The sequence below is a fragment of the Sebastes fasciatus genome, chromosome 22, assembly GCF_043250625.1.
Source record: "Sebastes fasciatus isolate fSebFas1 chromosome 22, fSebFas1.pri, whole genome shotgun sequence".
Classification (NCBI taxonomy): domain Eukaryota; kingdom Metazoa; phylum Chordata; class Actinopteri; order Perciformes; family Sebastidae; genus Sebastes; species Sebastes fasciatus.
In genome coordinates this window covers 14,555,826-14,576,761 of record NC_133816.1, presented here as the reverse complement: position 1 = coordinate 14,576,761, position 20,936 = coordinate 14,555,826, and the positions used below count along the sequence as shown (strand labels likewise).

General features: G+C 41.4%; 2 protein-coding genes across 3 annotated transcripts in view; one reads left to right on the top strand and one right to left on the bottom strand.

The window, feature by feature from the left end:
* Positions 1-16,837, top strand: part of supt16h (SPT16 homolog, facilitates chromatin remodeling subunit) — a 163,669-nt gene extending 146,832 nt beyond the window's left edge. Inside the window, exon 22 of the mRNA XM_074623747.1 lies at positions 16,734-16,837. Coding sequence (XP_074479848.1) covers positions 16,734-16,822 — 89 coding nt within the window. The 3' untranslated portion in view covers positions 16,823-16,837. The remainder of the gene's footprint in view (positions 1-16,733) is intronic.
* pea15 (proliferation and apoptosis adaptor protein 15) overlaps positions 1-20,936 on the bottom strand; it is a 60,248-nt gene that overhangs the window by 26,255 nt on the left and 13,057 nt on the right. The window lies entirely within an intron of this gene.

The following is a 20,936-nucleotide window of genomic DNA, read 5'->3' as shown; positions in this document are numbered from 1 at the left end:
TCCATCCATCCATTTTTTAGCTGCTTATCTGGGTCCAAGTTGGCGTGGCAGTAGGCTAAGAAAGCGACCAAGACATCCTTCTCTCCAGCCACTAGGTCGGTCCGTCCTCGGCCAAAGAAATTCTTAGTGATTATTTGACGAATCGATTAGTTGATTTAATTTACAGATCCGTAAAACTGAGTTTCTCCACAAAGAATCAAACAAAAGCATCACTTTAAATCTTGTGTTTACCAGAGACGTGCTCATACGGTTATTGGAAATAAACACAAAAAAACATAAAAAACGACTAATCGACAAAATAAATAATTCAGATTCTTTACTTACTAAGTAAAAGTAGCAACATAATATAATATAATATAATATAAAAATACCCCGCTACAATTAAAAGTCCTGATGGAGTTCATCTTAACTACTTTATACAGTGTTGGGTAGTTTTAATATATAACAATACATCAGATTTTGTTTATAAAATCTTAATTTGGAAAGTTTCCAGTTACTATATCTGTCGAATAATAGAGTGGAGTAGAAGCATAAAGCATGAAATGGATAAACCCAAGTAAACTGTGAGTACCTCAAATTTGTACTTAAATACAGCACTTGAGAATATATTTACATGCCGCCACTACAACTCTGGTAATGCACTTTCAAGGCCAGCAAATACCCTAAATCTGCTGACGCGATTTATAATAATCGCATCTCTCAAACTACGAAATGGATTCAGTAATGGACGTTATGATTTATTCATACCGGTGATGAGCGAACAGTTGAGTTAGTCCGCCGCTGGTGAAGCACTCAGTCTGGCTGTTATCAGCAGATGTGACGTTTTTTTTTTTGTTGCAAAATGCCAGTTTAAGTGAGGAGGATGACATTTATGTTGCTTGTACAGTATGTCATTTTTCACTGCGAAGCGCCGCGTCGCCATCTGGAACATGCATTTACGTCTCAAATTAAAATACAATCCTGACATGGAAAAGGTCAAACACACTGCCGCTCCAAGGTTGGGCCATCCGCCCCCTCACCCTCACCCTCATCCTCATCATTCTCAACTAACGCCGCTTCTTTCTTCCTCTTTGGCTTCTCCCTTCGTCATCACTACTTTCATTCTTCATATTTAAGCATCCCGGTTGCTCTTTACAGACGCAGGTCAGGTTATGAGGTCGTCATCATCATCACAGGAGCATCTTGCTGCTGGGAAACATTACAATTGATTTCTGACCATTAATCTTACTTAAATGTCTCTCTGACTGAGAACATTGCCCTTTATGTACACTGATCCGCCAAATAAAAGACCAACTCTAGGGCTGTAGCAATAACTGTAATTGTGCATTACCACGCTATTGACAAGCCGACCGCAGGGGATTGGAAGCAACCGCCACAACCGCTATGGGCATGTTTTTTTCTTTTTTTGACAACACAAACTCGTCAAATAGCGCTGCTTGGTCAGTGACCACGGGACACACGGGGGGAGCCCTCTTGCGTTACTTTTGGACGTGTCAGGGACGGCGTCTCAATATACGCTTGTTACATGCATAGTGTCCTTTCAAAATAAACGTTCAGTTTTCACAGGAAATTAGGTTTAGGCAACACAACCACTTAGGGTAGGGTTAGGAAACGGTCATGGTTGACGTTAACTTCACATTTGACGAGTTGGGAGTGAGAACGGGTTGTTTTTTTAATTCTTTGCAATGGGGGCACCTCATATTTACACTACACTACAAACGCCAGCAGCGTGACGAGGCGCCGAGCGTCTTTTGTGCGCTGAGCGCTGCACGTTTGTTTGTTTATTCTGGTCAGTGAGAGTTGAAAAATGTTCAACTTTGGGTAAAACGCTGCACTCGTCAAGGTCACTTTTTTTTTACCCAGCCATCCAATCACGATGGAGGAGGGGCGGGACAAATACCACAAAGATCAACCGTCACATCCTACATGTATAAGTGAAGAACAACAACAATGGAGAAATGAATACATATAGACCGACAGGTCCGTCCTCTCTCCACTACGTACTTAGGCGTTCCCTTCATCCGGAGCAAGTACTCTACCGTATGCCGACATTTTTACTTCTGCAGATATTGCGTATCATAGCAACCAGAGACAACCAAAGCATCTCAGCTGAAAAAAAACAGTATTTTATTAGTTTTAAAACTGTCATGTTTGTCATTTAAAAAGCAACAATATTCTTAATAATGCCTAACGATAAAGCTTATTTATACTGTATAGTACTAAAATGCTGACTGCCCGAACTAACTCTCCTGTCTTTACCCTCCTTTGCTCACTTGTTCCGACCTCCTCGCCCTCTTTCTGTAAGTCCTGCTGTTTCTCTCTCGGATGTCCTGCTTGTATTTGCATGCTTTGGAAGAGATTCCCCACCCATTACCGCAGGATTAACCCTCGTCCGGTCGCACCGCTCCCTCCCCATTCACACCACAGGGCCCGGACAGCGAGGAGAGGGATATAGGAGTGAAGAGGAAAAGCGAGGGGAGTGATATTGTGCACGGGATTATGGGATGAGAGGGGGGTTAGGTGACGGAGCACATAGGGACAGAGAGAAATAAGGAGGTTTGGTCCTTTTCCTTACAGACGGCCTCGTGTCCAATGAGGCGGCGAGTACTGCCAGCACTCATCACTTCAAAAGCCCAGAGCGAGAGAGATCGGGAGAGAGAGAGAGAGAGATACGGAGGAAAGGAGGACGCGCTAATCTGGGGAGAAGCCGTGAAGCGCCGCAGAATATAGGCCACTGGCCCATTTTTCATTGAGGAGCAAAGAAGATTTGCTGTGTGTAAAAATAGTGCAGTTGATTCAAATATCTTTTTTTCAAACAATCCATCACTTTTTCTAAAATCACCGTTCTCTCTCTTATTTGATTTGTCTTCTTCTGTGCATCATCTCAAAGCCAGTTTTTTTTTTTCCAAATTTGGTAACTTCATTTCAGCAATCATTGCTGACATTTTCAAATTGCCAGTTGTTGGGCTGAGGAAGGCCGTTTGGAAAATGTTAACATATCGCCCAACCCTAGTCCAACCAACAGACAGACATTGCCATCCCAAGAGCCGTGCGGCTAGTGTGGCTGCTTGTGAGTAAATCCCATGAAATGATGAAAACCAACAACAAACTTGTTTACAAGTATAATCTGTGAAGCAAAATCCTGATATAGCGTTTTCATCCGTGGCTTAGAGCTCCACTGTTGTCAAAAAAAACTATTAAAAAACACCAAATGTGGATTAATCCATGTCTAAAAATAGTCCCCACCCAAATCCACAATTTACTCCTGTTTGACTAACGGTTGGCTCAAAACTACAGTGTCCAGCTGTTTCAGCATCATAGAGCCCTTCAACATGTTTTAATCTTCAAAAGGAATTACCGGGCTTGGAGAGCAGGATGGCTGGAAAGTACTGAGCAAAGGACAAACACGTTGATGGTTTTTGATCTTGGTGTTGACATTAAGAAAAATATATATCTTAACTTTTAAAATGCTCAGGAAAAAAAATCTAAATTTGAACATCTCCATGACAACTGGGCAACTCCATCTGGTGTGGAAGATCCTGTAATACGATTGAAAACTGGACCGCGGGCCTTATCCTTTTAATCCTCAGCAGTTACTTTTACTACGCAACTGGCCTGTACTTTCAGTCGATTACAGATTAAAGCACTGTGTACAGTAAAAGCCAACGTGGATTTTATACAGAATAAGGGAAGTACATTTAATCTAATAATAACAATCTAAAAAAAATTCTTAAGATGTGACGGTACTCGTTTTTCTATGGTACCATCGAGGCACAAGACTAATGATGTCCCGTTGTCCCCGGGACAAAAGAAAATGTGTTTGGATTTCGGCGAGAAACTTGATTTAAAACAGTTGTTTGAAGGAGATGTTTTTACAGTTTTTAAAATATAAAATAGAGACACTATGCATGTACATTTTACGACCACCGCTTGAGGATAGAAAAACTAGACTTTCTCTCTGCATAAGTCCTGCTCCAAAATGCTCGTTATGATTGTAATAATTGATGACAAAAACAGATTAATAATTGCATTGATTGCACAGGCAGGACATCCTAAAACACCCTAAGTGGGTCTGAGCTCCAGAGAAACTATAGTGTGAACAGAAAGAGGACTGAAGCCCCGTTAGAGCTGAAGTGGACCAGAAAGAGAAATGAGTCCTCTGACAATGTAAACGCTAAAAGAACAGAGTCCCTTTTCTGTTGATCCCCTTTTAGTCCACTTTAAGAGGACTGAGTTTGGTTCGTTTGAAAAGGACTATATGTGAAAACACCCGCAGTATAAAGTTGGAAGACTAGAAAAGCGCTAAACAGTATAAGTGCAAGTCCATTTACCATTACCATTTCACTTCCACTCATCAAATTTTGTCATGAAGTTTACATAGTCTACTACTTAAAGGTGCAGTAGGCAGTATATTTTTGGCATCATTGGGCAAAAATTCCATAATAACCTTTCAGCATATTGTAATTCAAGTGTTCTGAGAGAAAACTAGACTTCTGCACCTCCTCATGGCTCTGTTTTCAGTTTTTAGAAAATCTAGCCCGTGACATAAGACTTTGACCAATCACAGGTCATTTCATTGAGAGAGCGTTCCTATTGGCTGTTCTCCGGTCAACAACGGCGGCCGCGTTACAAACTTTCGCATGATGATTCTGAAAACATTTGAGTAGAGAAATAGGCATTACAGTAACATAATATTGATTCATATTTAATCAGCGCTGCCTAGTTTGACCGTTTGGTCGGAGTTTGAAAGTGATTTTTTTCGGGTTACCTGTTTCATGTACTGTCACGATACAGCGACCGTTTTATAAAAATAGCTTTTTTTAAAATCATATTGGCTCCAATCTCGCCTACATCAGCTTTAATGAGGTTGATTCATGTGCACAGGTACTGTGCACTCATTTACATCCAGTATCCTACCAAGAATCCTTGTGTATTCTTATTCAAATACCTACCATCTTCTGTTTTATATTTACTTAACGTATTCACATTATGTAATAACAACTACATGTTTATCTGTTTACATGCATGTTTCCTCCCTCACATTTTTTCTCCAAGTCATAGAAGAACATCGGTGAGGGAGTTTGTGTAGGCAGAGTGAATAACCAATCCTCCTAAGTGACACACAAACACACTACACACACACACACACACACACACTGTGGGCACCGTGTGGATGTGCCCTGCATACAGATATCCCCGGATTTTTTTGGCACAAGCTTTCGTAAAGCCAGAGGGTAAAGGTCATCGAAAGAGAGACAGAGAGAGAGAGAGAGAGAGAGAGAGAGAAACACCATGGGAGACTTTCAGCAACTAAATCAAAGTGTTGCGCTGGGCGAACGCCAGAATAAATGCAGGACGTGAGTGTGAACGCACGTTCTAGAACGAAAAGCGGTGGAAGAGGACGGAGCAAAATGTGCTGTTCTGTACAGACGAGGGCTGATTCATTAGTAAAACCAGATGCTGTCTTTTCTCAAATACCTGCATGTGCACACAAAACCTGTCTTTCCTCTGTGATTCATAACAAAATAAGAAAGAGGTGCAACATTTAAGACCGTCTACGGCGTCTTAGCTGAATGAGAAAACAAGATATTTCAAGGAGCTGCATTCTGGCGTTCTGCGTGCCTTTGGAGACCTGGCTCCGACTGACCAGCCGAGGCTTTACTTCCTGCCGTCACCATGGACAACACTTCCTGGCCCCGGGTGTAGGGCAGCGGAAAAAACAGCAGCCGCCAAGGGAGACAGAGAGAGAGAGAGAGAATAGATAGAGAGCGGTGAGAAAGGGAGAGCAGAAAGGATGGAGGGAGGAAGAGGAAGAAAAAAAAAGAGAGCTCTGAATTAAAACTGGAGCTAATCCCTTCTGCTTTGTTCAACACTACTCTCTTCCTCTTCTCTCTCTCCGACTCTTCCCCTCAGGGCTTTTTGTGCAGAGACATTTTGCAGACAGTGGCTCTCATTTGTCAAATTATATTCTCAAAAAATACGTATGGAAGACGCTTCAAACGTATCCACAGGAACACGTTTAGACTCCATCCTACATCCGACTGAACTGTACAGGAGTCACCGATGATATAAAGGTTATGTATACTGTATAATAGGGCTGTCAAAGTTAATACGATAATAACACTAGTGAAGATACTGGCATCATATGGAACTAGAAAACCTAAGGAATCCATTGGTGCCAACCATGTCATACTAGCTTGTCAGGAAGGACGTTAAATAACACTCCAAAGTTACGCTAAATTTTGGCGAGGAAAAACTGGCATGGCCATTTTCAAAGGGGTCCCTTGACCTCTGACCTCAAGATCAGTGAATGTAAATGGGTTCTATGGGTACCCACGAGTCTCCCCTTTACAGACATGCCCACTTTATGATAATCACATGCAGTTTGGGGCAAGTCATAGTCAAGTCAGCACACTGACACACTGACAGCTGTTGTTGCCTGTTGGGCTGCAGTTTGCCATATTATGATTTGTGCATATTTTTTATGCTAAATGCAGTACCTGTGAGGGTTTCTGGACAATATTTGTCATTGTTTTGTGTTGTTAATTGATTTCCAATAATAAATATATACATACATTTGCATAAAGAAAGCAGATTTGTCCACTCCCATGTTGATAAGAGTATTAAACCTCCCTTTAAGGTACATTTTGAACAGATAAAAAAATGCACGTAGGCTGCAACTTAGCCTTTATCTGGTGTGATGTCATGTACTGGACGATAATGTATTTACAGTACATGAAATATTGAGCATTTTGCAGCCTTTTTGTATCGCAGCTGATCCTGTGAATACCTCCACAGTTTTCTCTGACATGGCCTTCATGCCTGTACAAGGGTTGATAATAGCTTTAACTGTATGCATGAATAGCTGTATGAACATGAACGGCTGCATGTGCCACACACGTGTGGATGAGTGCACCGGTGTGAGACATAAAGAGAGAAAAGAGAGAGCGAGTTACTCTTTCCCCCGTCACTGGAGCTGCCTTCTGCTTAATCGAAATGGCAAACGCTTCATCGTGGCTGCAGGAAAAGACCAGATGGCCACGACTAAAACCAGAGAGAGAGAGAGAGAGAGAGAGAGAGAGAGAGAGAGAGAGAGAGAAACCAGATGTGGTGTGTAGAGATGCAGGAAGAGATACCGGCTAAATAAAAGGGAGAGAAATGCAGAAGGCTGATATGGAAGAGATGAAGGTAAATGGGGTTAAAGAGCATGTGCGGAAATCAGGAGTGAGTTATTGAGCAGTCCACATGTATAAACACACACAGAGATACGCTTCCTCTAATCAAAGCAAAGCCCTGTGTATTTTAGGACGAACCTCGCGACTCGGTGACCCCGCAGTGACAGCCGGTCACTCCAAAACGAGACGACGGCGGCGGCGGCACGAATCGCACCCCTCACAACGCCGAACCTCCAGGTTTAATTCTCTAATCCATTAAAATCCTCCCTCCATGCGGCTAAGCTACCATAAGCAAGTCAGTAACCTTCAGCTACCTGATAAGACGGTACAGTCAACACACACATTACAAGCTGTTTAGGCTTCGAGGCAGTGTTAAGCTGCCGGCGGTGCTATTTAGTATTTAGTATTTAGTCACTTTGTTTTCATGATGCAGGTGTTGCTGACTGGAGCTTATAGAGGCACTTTTTCTCTGTGCTGCTGAACTGAAATCAGTTCTGTTGGCAAAAAAACCCCATAACAATACTGTATTCTAACTAACTAACTAAAATAAACAAGCCTGTTAGAATAAAATGTAAGTGGACTTTGACTTTTACGAGCTTTGATTCTTGATTCTTTTATGTGAAAGGCAACATCAGGCTGGACTTAATTATTGTTTTCCTAACTTTGTAAAACAAAGTGCAACAAATAAACACATAGTTATGAATTTATTTAATTGTTCTTTATTATTAATATAATAAATCGTACACCAGCAACTAAAAAATCTTCAAAAATAACTATTGAAATGTGAACCTTTTTAATACAGCAACAAATTGGTAAAACAGGAATTAAAATCTGAGTATATAATGTATATAGTATTTAAACATAGAATTAAATAGATCGGCTCCATTTGTCACCGATATCCAATCCAGCTATTAATTACAAGGAAGTCACCGCTTTTATTGTTGTAGTCCGAGTAACGTGACGTCATATTCATTTTCAAAAGCAAAAAACAAACGCTGCAGAGAGCCCTAAACCGTAGATTCATTATCAAAATGAGAAAGTAGAGAACAGGTATATCACATTGCCTCAGCACTAATCTGATGGCACTGAAGAGGAACGATAACCCATACTGACCTGATGTGGCCTTATATGATCTGCATACTGTATATGACGATGTATTGCATCACGCTCGCTGAAAGCACATCCCTCGATGGCGATAACATGGTGCAGACATCCGAGTTTGTGTGTGTCCTTGTTCACAGGGTCTTTTTGTTTAATCTGCCACTTATGAAATCTAAGTGACACTTGAACAAAGTGTCGTGTGTGTGTGTGTTGGGAGGTCTTATTTTATGACACAGTTTCACAAAAATGCTGGAAACAAGTAAATGGACTGAAAGTAAGTAGAATCATCTCACCTCGCTGCCTCTCTCAACCCGACGAGATTTCAAGATGTGATTAAATGGATATTTAAATCGTGCAATTATCGCTGAAATGCCTCAGTCACGACTAACATACGTTAATCTTGACACTCACGCACGGTGACAGTTTGCGTTCACAACAGCAGACAGAGATGTTGTAGTGTGTCACAGCAGCAGTGGCGGTATAGGAACCAGATATGGAAAAAGAATAAGAAAAAAAAAATCGTGGAAATGTATTTGTGTCGTCGATGCTTCATTAGCGTTTGGGCTTTATGGAAGATAAAAATATCTTTGTGCCTCTGGGAGGAGAGCGGATGAGGAGGGGAGGGGCTGGCTGTGTGTGAGCGTGAATGTGTGGAGATGAAATGAGGATGCAAGAAGGGTTTTTTGGTGCTTCTTTTTTTTTTTTCCTGGTCTGTTTGTGCACAAGCGAGACTGCAACGGTGACATCGTTTTGAGCAAAAAACTTCCAGGCAAAATGTGACAAAAGGTGCAAAATCACGAGCTGACGTCAGCCTCTCTCTCTCCAGACATCCTGCTGTGAAGTCAAAAATATCTCTCCTCCTGATCTCTGCCTCCTTCACTCCGTCGCTCTTCCTCATTTCTTCTTTTTTATCAAAACCACACTGCAGGCTTTTGTGAGAATGTGTGCAGCGGTGCATGAAAACATGTTTTGGTGACCATGAAACCAAAAAACAAAAACAAATAATGAGGCGAGATCGTGTCTCAAAATTGTAGGAATAAGATTAAGAATAAGACTTTTAAGATAATTCAACCACCTGAAACACATTTTCATCCATCTCTGATTTTCAGGCTCATCCAAGAGCACAAATAGCAACAGACTGTATGACTAACGCACCTTTCTGACCTATTCTGACAAGGAATGAATGAACTACTAAATTGCACATTATAACACCAAATTGCACTGATTTCAAATCCATTCGTTTCGCCCTGACCTGCGAGAAAATGATGGTCTAGTAACAGGTTGTTAACGACTAGCTGTTGTGTCTAAAAATGGGCAGTTGAGCTGAATGCTGGAACAAGTGGACAAAAGGCTCGAGATGCTGGACTGTTTCGGCTCTGGATACCAGAGAATCCAGTAAAATTCCTCCACCGCCACATTAAAGGGGACATATCATGAAAAACTCACTTTTTCAGGGCTTTTTCAGGAAGGGTTCTTAAAGAGACAGACGCTAAAACAGAGTGTTTCAAACAGAGGGTGAATACAGGTATATTCAGACAATAATAATGTGTTTCTTGAACATTAAAACATGTAAATATGTTCTAGTAGAAACCCAAAATACAAGTATGAAACTGAAAATGAGCATGATATGTCCCCTTTAAACCAAGATCAGCCAACCCAGAGACGGGCATGGATGTATTCCACTATTCCACCGCTGTCTTCCGTCACCTCGCCAGATTTCAGAACGAGACTTCTCCTTGAGCGAGACTCTTTCCATAATGTCAGACACTTATAATAACAATCAGAGCCTGTCATGGCAAAAACAAGCACTTTTAGTAGGCGTAAATGACGGTGCCAGCTTGCCCCAATAGCACCACATTGTAGCCTGTGAGCGGCTGCCGTCTAAAACGCTCTCCCTCAATACTGGACCAATTTCAGAAATTGTTGTTTCTATCAGTCAGTTAGACACAAAGGTTGAAAAATACTGAAGTTACCCTCTAAAAAGTCCTGCTGTTGTTATATTATACTCATAAACAAGAGACTACATGTGACCACAAGAAAAATGAGGAGTTCATAATAAATAAAAAGACAAGATGTGTGTTTGTCCTTGTGAGGAAATCCCCTTTCATTTATGGAACTGCAGGCTACTAGCAGTTCTAAGGAGTTAAGTGAAGGGACAGTGAGTTCAACTGGATTTATATCCAGCCTTTGCATGACACATGACCAACTCTAAATGTGCAACATGTACTATGTGACCGACACGAATGCTGCAGAAAAAGCAATGCATTCACGGATATGTTTTGGGGAAAACAAGCCCAGAACAAACACAAAAAGGAACAGAAGTAAATACAACACAAAAAACACCACAGAGGGCAATCTTTTTGTAGACGCGAAAGGTTTCAAGTAGCGTACTGAAAAGGAAATCAACAGCTGTCTGTTTGGTAGGTTTTTTATTTTAAGATGATCCATTTGGTTTTTAAATGGTTTATTTACTTTAACCCCTTAAAAGCCAGACAGCCTGCTGTTTTGTCTTTTAGAAGTTGTTACGGGCTGAGTTTTCAAACTAGAGCGATGATACTGGTATCATATTAAACTAGAAAACCTAAGAAATCCATTGGTACCAACAATCGCTAAAGAACGCTAAAGAACGCTACAGAACGTTACAAAGTTACGCTCAATTTTGATCCCATATCACAGCATGGCTTTTTCTATGATGTTCCACAAGATCCAGGTGTCTTAATGTGGTATTTTGAATGGTACATTTTTTTTTAATTTAGCACCAAATCTGCGTAACAAATGGTATCAACCCAAAAATTGCTGCAACAACTACAACAAATGAACATCATATACTTCTATTACAATGTTCTACACTCTAATACACTTTCACAATTTATTTTAATTGATTGATTAATTTATTATTCATTTCTTATTAATGACTAGAACAACTTGACACAAATTAATCTTCAGGTTCCCAGCTTTCAGGTGATGTACACCGCTTCTATGTGACATATACTGCTGATTATTTATCTAAAAAAAGAGGGCAAAATGGTAAGGGGTTAAGAAGAAAAGGGATTTTCTCAACCCATAAAGGAACACTTAAAATTTCAATTGATTTGAATATTTAAAAGGACACGAAATTTGGTGATACATGGTTTTCACTGGACAGCAGCAATCTGTAGTCACGTGGCTAAACTGACTTAAAGGGCTTAAATATGCACAGACGGGTTGTTTAAGCTCCTTTTTTTTTTTTTTTTTTTAATAAAACACATGTTATTCCTCAAATCCAGAGAAATCAGCATCCCTATATTCAACTAAATAATCAGGATTATACATTTTTGCCTCTAAATGTGCAGCTCTGCTTCAAAAAAACGTGTGCCAGGCAGACAGGTGGCCAGGTAGTCAAGCGGGAGAACTAATTAAGAGCCAAAAACATTCAGACACAGTCAGCCTGCGGGGAAACGCCGCCGGATGTTTTGACCGGTTGTCTAATAATCAGGAGAAATCAGACGGGAGTCTGGCTGGTTTCTTATGATCAGCTGATGACGTCTTTGTGCGTATACAGGGTCATGAGCACAGAATTAGAGAGAGACGAGCAGTGAAAGGCCTGAAGGGAGAGGAGGTAGACAGAGAGGGATGTTAAACTCCAGTAAGTTACGCATTCAGGGACTTGTGTTTAAGACGTGTTTACGGCCCGCCTCCCGATGAGAAGATGAGAGCCAGATGGCATGCAAGTCACTCTAATGGCATCTCATTTCCTCGAGGGGGTTGAAGTTCACAGAACAAATTCATCATTTGAGGAAGAAAGAGGTGAAAAGAACCAATACTCTGTGGACAGGAAGCAGGAGCATTCATTTTCACCTGAAAAAGCTGATTATGAAGTTTAAAAGCCTCCTTCAGTCCTAAATTTAACCACAGCAGAGCAGCAAGTAGACGAGGTGAATGTACTCTAAACACCTCATCTCTTAGTAAATGCACCAATCACATATTAATGTTATTTGATACACGGAAGAGTATAATATTATACATTTTTAAAGATCATATTGGAAATACTGTAGTAACTTTTAATACTAGGGCTGTCAAAGTTAACTCGATAACGCGTTAACACAATTTTGTTTTAACGCCACTAATTTCTTTAACGCATTAACGCAACTTGTTAATTTTTAGGTTATAGCGGGCTCAGTATTAAAGCTAGAGAGAAGACACTGGCTGACATATGAAACTAGAAAACCTAAGGAATCCATTGGTACCAACGATGTTATACTAACTTGTCGCAAAGCCTTTTTATAGCATCAAATAACTAATTAAAACCAAACTGATCAGGAAAATTAACACTTGAACATACTTCAGTGAGACAAGAACTACCTAAAATGATAGAAACCATCTTTAGGAAAAATTTATTTGACAAGTACTTTGACTTTTTAGTTTGTCCTATCCGCTAACAGGGTGGGGGCGGGGTTTATGACCTGTACTGCAGCCAGCCACCAGGGGGCGATCCAGATGTATTGGCTTCACCTTTAGGGAGCTGTTACGTCGTCCACCTTTATATACAGTCTACAGACAAATACAAAACAAATAAACGGACTTTCCAAAATGTCAAACTATTCCTTAAATTAACTGAAATACGAATATTAAAACGTGTTTTCTGCTGTGTTAGTCTTTGCAGGGACAAAGACATTTAACACGGTGACGTCAACAAAGGTGAGAGCCGCAGGCAAAAAAAACAAAAAAACACGTCTTCATTTTCTTTTCTCACATCCTCACAGTCTCCGACACCTTTTCTTCACTATCCTTTCTCTTGCCGCATTACTTCCTCCATTCTCCCCCGAACATCTCAGCCACCTCCACCCTTCCCTCTCGTTCACTCCTATTATCACTTTTCTCTTTTCCCCCCCGTCGTGCTGCTCACATAATCTCACACATTCTATTTTTTCCCTGTTTCTCTCTCTCTCTCTCTTCCAACATCTTACAATCTGTTGTATGTCAGCCCAGTCTTCTGCCTTTTTGATCTTGTTATCTCTGTTTTAATCGCTCTTTGATGCACAATGAACTCTGGAAATCTAAAAATAAATATGGAAATCAAGCAAAACACAAACTCTCCGTGAAAGGGTCTAAATTTGAGTGAAAACCTAAATGGTTTCCACTTTTCCAGTTTTCATATGCTTCATTTTGCATGTTTACGGCCATGACAAGATTCTTTGGCACTTCCTAATCCCTGCCATCAATCGACGGGGACTTTTTCCTCTCTAACTTGAACCTCTCAGGCCCCTCCTGATCACAGGGCTCTACAGACGTTGCCCTAATCCTGACCATAAAGGAATAGTTTTGCATTTTTGGGAAGTACGCCTATTGACTTTCTTGCCTGAAGTTAGATGAGATGCCAGCCAAAGAAATAGTTCCAGCAGTTAACTTCATTAAACAAAAGATATATAACGTGATAATTAGTGACCTTTAGGCGTAGTTATAGGCAGATTTGTGGGAGCAAATAAGTGTATTTTTAAGGCTGCCCCCTCTTCGTCAATTAGTCGACCAATCAGTCTTTTTGGTCTTAGTCGACTAAGTTTTCTTAAGTCTCTTAGTCATTTTTTATGCTTTTGTTTAATGCTGAATGACTTCTTTCCAATAATTTTATGAGCACATCTCTGTTAAACAGATTTGAAGTGGCGCTTTTGTGTGATTCTTTGTGGAGAAACTCAGTTTTTGATTACCATGAAATTTGCAGACCTGTAAAATGAAGTGTTACCCAATAAAAATATGTTGTCGCTGAAATCAATGAATAGCCGTGATAAATAATTGTGATCTCAATATTGATCAATTGTGATTATCATTAGATTAGATTAGATTAGATTATTCATTAGAAGACAGTTTGACTGTAGCTGATAAAGGACAGTAGAGCCTGGGCCATGATGTTGCTTTTCTACCCTGACAACAACACCAACACCTCCACCACACACACAGAATACTCCTCTCTCTCTTTCTCAGCAATATGCCCACAAAGGCATAAAACAAGCTCTAAATGACACACACACTGGGTCTAAATCACATGCTGATAAAAGGCCCACTCTGGCTTTGATGGAGCGGGGTTTTATTTCTCCCTCACTTTGCACACAGCACCTTTTGCATAAATAACTTCAAGTCGCTGACTGAACAAAAAACAAGAAGAGAAAAAAAATGACTTTCTGTTTGGCTTCTGCCTGATCCCAGATGGAGAAATGGCAAGATGGGAAAAAATGCTGCTGGACAAGACGAGAAAGAAAAAGTCTCGCTCGTGTGTTTGCATGTCAAAGTTTTTCGTTTGGGACACACTAAAATAACACCTTCTTCTGAATAACACATGCAGTTTTTTTCCTCTGCTACCCATCCCTCACGTCATCCGCTGCATATTGTCACACTGTGTAGGTGTATTTGTATGTTTTCAAGTCGGTGTTTGACAGACACCTGCACAAACCCACATTCTCACCTCTTCCGAGCTGTTACCAACGAGTGAACATTGTGCCTTCTTCGACAACATGTTTCTCTCCCTCACGAGTGTGAAGCATATGAAGGAGTGTTAGCCTGCCTATCTCTGCCTTTACAGCAGCTGCTGCTGTTGTTTCAGGGAGGAGACGGAAAATAGATGCACAGAGGGGACGACAAAGCTATATGGACCCAAACACATGTTTACTATACTTATGGAGAGTTTTCATTGACCCCCAGCACCAAAATCTATTGTTTAACAATGAACCACTTTACCAGCTGGAGGCTTGAAAAGTGGCTTGTAAAACACGAGATGAGCAGCTGTGGTCGCTGTCTTTTTTCGGCGTAAAAATGAGTCGCCATTAGGGGATGCAACTAACAATCAACTAATCGTTAGGTCTAAAAAAAATCTACATTTATCTGACAGCTGAAGTTTCTACTAAGCACTAGGGCTGGGACGATACACCTATCTCCTGATTTGATACTATCACGATACCTGGGTGCCGATTCCATATGTATTGCGATTCGATAATACCATGGGAAAAAGTTGAATCATACACTTCTAGGGACTTTTCCTTAGGAGAATATCTAAATTATTACAGTAAAAATGTTTGATTTTCAGCATGTATGTAGTCAGAGATGTCCTGAAGTCAAATATATCAGTCATTGTCAGGAACAATGTGGTAAATGAGTGGTATTTTCTTTTTAATTTCTAAGGGACATGTAATCTTTTATACTTCTGGTATATATAATACAATCAATCTTATTTCCATATGTATATTTTGTATATACAGTTCCCTTTGTTAACACCGTATTTTGAAAAACCGGACATAGTCACACGTGTATACTTCCGCTAACTGCGCCAAGTCCGTCTCTAGCTCTCCCGTCAGCTCCGTTCTCTTTATACCTCCATGGTCAGCTCCATCGGGGCCGTTTGAATGCATTAAACATAAATGTCAGTATATGGGTGCTCTACAGTTGTAGCGTCAGCCGATTCGACCACGGAGATGAGAGTGACGGCTGGCTTGACGGCTGGCTTGACCGCACGTTACCGCATTACGATAACGTTTCCCGTCCATGACAGAGTTAGCATGCAGCTTTAGTTGTGATGTATAGCTCTGCTTTTCCTGCAATGTGTGAAACCCAAAGTGTTTCTATACTTTACCGTATGTGTAGCATTTACCACTTTGGTCGTAAACACGCTCCGCCGTTTTCTGGTTTCGCCTTTGTTTTGGTTTTTAAAACGTATATGATGTCACGTCACTCAGACTACAACAATAAAAGCGGTGACTTCCCTCTACCTTCGCATAGACTCAAATTAAGCGATTATATATATTCAGACATTAAAAAATTTATTTCAAAATTATAAAAAAAATCAAACCAACATACATAAACGCGCACATACACCACTGTTTTGGGTTTGCATTTCTTAATAAATAAGAAAATGTCAAGTAAATAAATTTCCATGGCTACAAACTTGCACAAAGACACACACGAAAAACACAGAAACACACAGAAACACACAGGCAAACAGTTACACAGCAGGCCTCGGTCCGGATGCTGGCATTCTCCACAGTGATAATGGGGCTGTATCCCACTGTAATGCACAGTTCACTGTGAGGCTGGCTCGGCTCCAGATGGAGAGGCAGCGAGGAAAAGGAACAGGATGCCATAACCTCGCCTCACACAGTGGACAAGAGCCACAGCTGCAGACACACACACACACACACACACAGGCCAGAGTACCCACGCCTGCATCAACCCACATGAATGCTTGAATGCAGAAAGACAGACACATATCTACTGTATGTGTCTTCACGCAACATAGAAACAAACATGCTCAGAAACGTTTAGTTTCATGCACAGTGGGCGTTACATTCACCACAAAAAAACAACAACAACAAAACTGGTCTCAGTACACACCGACATCACACACCCTTACATAAAGTACACTTCATCAAGAGTGGTGGCTTTAATCATGCAGCTCCTCCGTCTGAAAAGAGCAGAAAGTAAATGGTGGCGTTGGAAGTGGCGGAGGAGAGTGGGAGGAGGAGAAGGTGTCGTATTTTCAGGCTCTGTGCGACAAGAAAGAGCAGAATAGCCGCGATGTGTGAGAGGATTTGTCGCTGGAAAGTAATAATGTTATTCCGCCCTGTTCTGACCTGTTTACACCAGGGAGCCAAAAAAGCCTCCTCTTTGCAGTTCTGCACCAGAGTTGGTTTAAACAAAGAGCTGCACGACACGGTCAGAGTTGGCTTTTCAGTTCTTCCGATCAGTAATTAATAACTTGTTTGAAATCGTGTTGTAATTCAAAATTCTTCCTCCAGCTGTGTCACTGATGTGACGGCAAATCTTTTTAAAGCCAAGCTAGCAGCTTTGATTTGAACCCATTGACCTCTGCAATAGAAACGGTTCTCCAGTGTCTACGTTGGTGTTTTTGCTTATTGTGATGTCATTTCTTGGAGGATCTTCAAATGCTTCATATCCCTAAAATCTGTACATCCTAAGCTATAAGGTTATATAAGTCAATGAACCATAACAATTGATAAAGGTATTGAAATTGTATAATATACAAAAATTGTAAATTTTTCATAAAATGTTACTAACTAAACTCACAAAACATACTGATCCAAAAGATTTCTAAATGTGGAAACATGACTAACACTACTAACACTATGCACATTTTTTTGTTTTTGAGATATGGTCATTTTAATGAGCAGATCGAGTGCAAAGGCGTTTTGATAGTTTCATTACAATCCACATGTAGCGTAACAACATCATCCTGAGCGTAGAGCATGATGACACGAAAGACAGAAGCCTTAGCTTTCTGTTGGTTTTTATTTTACATCGATTTAAACAGGATCACGCAGCCATTACGGGGCAATACTCAGGCGTAACGTAACGTAACGTAACGTAACGTAACGTAACGTAACGTAACGTAACGTAGCGTAACGCAACGTAACGTAACGTAACGTAACGTAACGTAACGTAGCGTAGCGTAGCGTAACGCAACGTAGCATAACGCAACGCATCGCAACGTAACGCAACGTAGCATAACGCAACGCAACGCATTGCAACGCATCGCATCGCAACGCATCGCATCGCAACGCAACGCATCACAACGCAACGCAACGCAACGCAACGCATCGTAACGCATCGCAATGCATCTCAACGCAACGTCGTTATCACATGCGCACAACACAATGACGCTAAAGACTGATGCCGTGCCATGACAATGGTTTATATTTTAGATCGATTTAAACAGGATCCTGGGGCCATTACGGGGCAATGCTCTGGCAGCCCCGCATGTCATCACCATGTTTTGTAATGTAACATAACGTGACGTAACCTGATAATTAATCTACAGTAGGTGCCACCAGAAACACAAGAGCTGCTGCTGTGATGAAGCTCAGGAAAAAAAAAGAAAGGGGAGGAGGGAGACATAAAGGATAAAGGGAGAGGAGGTGAGAGAAAGGGAGGAAGGAGAGCAGGATGAGGGAGAGGAAGAGGAAGGAGGGGTGGGGTGCAGTCTGAGTCATCGTCAAGTTACAGGCATCATCTGAGCCGAAGGGGGGAGACGAAACAACACACACACACACACACACACACACACACACTCACACACATACACACACACTTAGAGGAGAGGCAATCTTTAATGGCAGCGTCCCCTTCTCTTTCACTAACGGGGACGTGGAGTCAAACGGTCAGGGACCTTTGGGAATGGCTGTCCATATTGGAGCCTTTGACCCCTCTCTAACACACACACATATATATAAATAGCTAGGAGACCCCCAACAGTCCATTAGAGATTAAACAACTTGTTCAGTCTATGTTTCAGACTCCGGGCGTGTCTGAAAATGTCAGATTACTGCCTGCTCGTCTGCCTTCCTCTCTCTTCAACTCCTCCTCTGTGTCTCTCTATTGTTCCATTAGAGGATTAAGCACGCCGGAACCAGAGAGGAAGATGGGCGCAATTCGGAGAAAATGAAACTCAGTCCATCACCCTGCATCGAGGGGACGTTAGATGTCTAACTGGCGTACTTTACCTGCCTGCCTTCATCGCCTCTTCACATTACGGCTCTGTTATGGATTTCTATAATAGCACAACAGTTGATGAATCCACTGCGGGGCACCATGTGCAGCATGTCCTGCTAGTTCTCCTCCACATTATTGATGTAATAACTCACAATTAAATGAGTGTTCCCGTTGGCGAAGCGGAACTATGGGGATGTTTATGTTTGCACCTGTTGACTGATGACGGCAAGAGATGTACCTCGTTCTGTTGAACAGGAGTCTACAGCCATGCTGGCGGCTCTGTGAGGCTGAATTAAGGCACTGTGGTGGGGCAGAGCCGGTATGAAAGTAACACTTTTCAGATAAACGTCATTTTTAAAGATAATGTTTTTGTTGCGATCAACAACTCGCATATGTGTTCTATCAATACTAGGTGTTATTGTGTGGAACGACTTCGGTATGATTTGACTTTGATTGGATGTTGCGTTACTTTCAACCCCGTTAGTTGGGACAAAAGTAACATAACGGTATAAACTTGAATGGTTTATATTATTCTTGTTTTTATTAAAAATGTCCAACAATGTCCTCGTCAATATGTAATTGCAAACATGTTGTCCTTTTTCTTATATTATTATACAAATCAGTGCACAAGAAAAGAAATGGAGAGCGAGCCAACGAGTAAAGTCAAGAGGGAAAAACACTGAAGGCTCTTTTCATTTTCATCTTCAGCTCATCTGATCATTCCAATACACGGATATTTTCACAACAACATGGCCATCTGGAATGAAGCTAAGTGGTGAGTGAGAGTGGGGTGAAAGTGGTCGGCAAACGCCGCTTTATTTCCTGTCTGTATCATAACAGCGTCTTGTATATCCGCAGTCCTCAGACTACCGTGACCTGCTGGTGTGGAGAGTTATTTCCTCTCATGCAGGCGCAGAACGAACGCGGTAGTCGGTCGTCTTCGCGGTGTGTTGGAGTGCAACTTTTTGGCCGAGACAAAGGCGACGTGAGTCGACGCAACTGGTGGCCATCGTCGCCTCTAGTTCTTTGATGTCGGCTTGGTGTGTCCTCAGCTGAAGCTGATGGGAATGTAATTTGTTTTGCAGGTATGTGATCATAAACCAAAGTAATGGACGAATCCAAATTTGGATCCAATAATGGTGCTAGATGGTTCGCTAAGGGATCACCAAGGTTGTTGCAATTCATCCCGAGGGGAACGTGGATATCAAATTTCGTGGCAATCCATTCCTCAGTTGTTTGCCTCAAAACCACCACCATGATATCAACCAGGTCAAGGGGACCACCAAAGACAGTGGGATACGTCATCTGGAAACCATGAATGAAAATCTCATATTAATCCATCCAATAGTTGCGGAAAAATTTCCCTTAAAAACGATTAACCTGCTGGTGGCAGTAGAGGAAAAGGTCAGGGGATCATTAAAGATCAATCCTCAGGGCACCATGGATGTCTACCGAAATCATGCCAAACCATAATGTCTTACATCCTGAAGACAACATCCTCTTTCAGATACATAGTAATGTTACATAAAGAGCAGTTGCGCAGCCACTAAAGTGCCCACAATTACAGTGGAGAACAACCTCGAGGATATTGCTGCTTTCTCACCGTATGATTACTAACACATGTGAACTGAATTATTACGAGATGTAGTCGTAGTATAGCTATCTTCATGACAGATTAGCTCCTTGGTTACCGAACCACTTGCCTTAGCAACCAAAACAACTCCCAGCTCTGTCTTCTTACAGTAATTATCGGTGTGGCTGAGATGTAACCTTCATCGCCATTATTGCTTGGATTCAATTACTGCTTATGTAGTACAACCATGAAAGATCAATTTGCCGTATTATGCATCCTTGTTGTCCTCTTAATGTGAGACTAGATGCTGCGTGACGTCTTTAAAAAAGGAACATGGCTTTTCATTTCCTCATTGTGAAGATGCTTTCATTATTTCTGCCTTTTCCTGTTAATGCTGAGGTAAAAATTGACTTTCCCGCTCGATAGTTCCCCGTCTGTCCAGACCTCGTCTAAAGCACCACCAAGAGACTGTGGACAATATGAGACACAGCGCAGCGCTGTGATGACTAAGAGTTTTTTTTTTGTAATAATGGAGTGCACATACAGTAGAGTGTGAGTCAGTTAGTGTACTCCAGTATTGAGCTGCTTGGCGTGGACCGCAGGAGGCTTTCACGCTG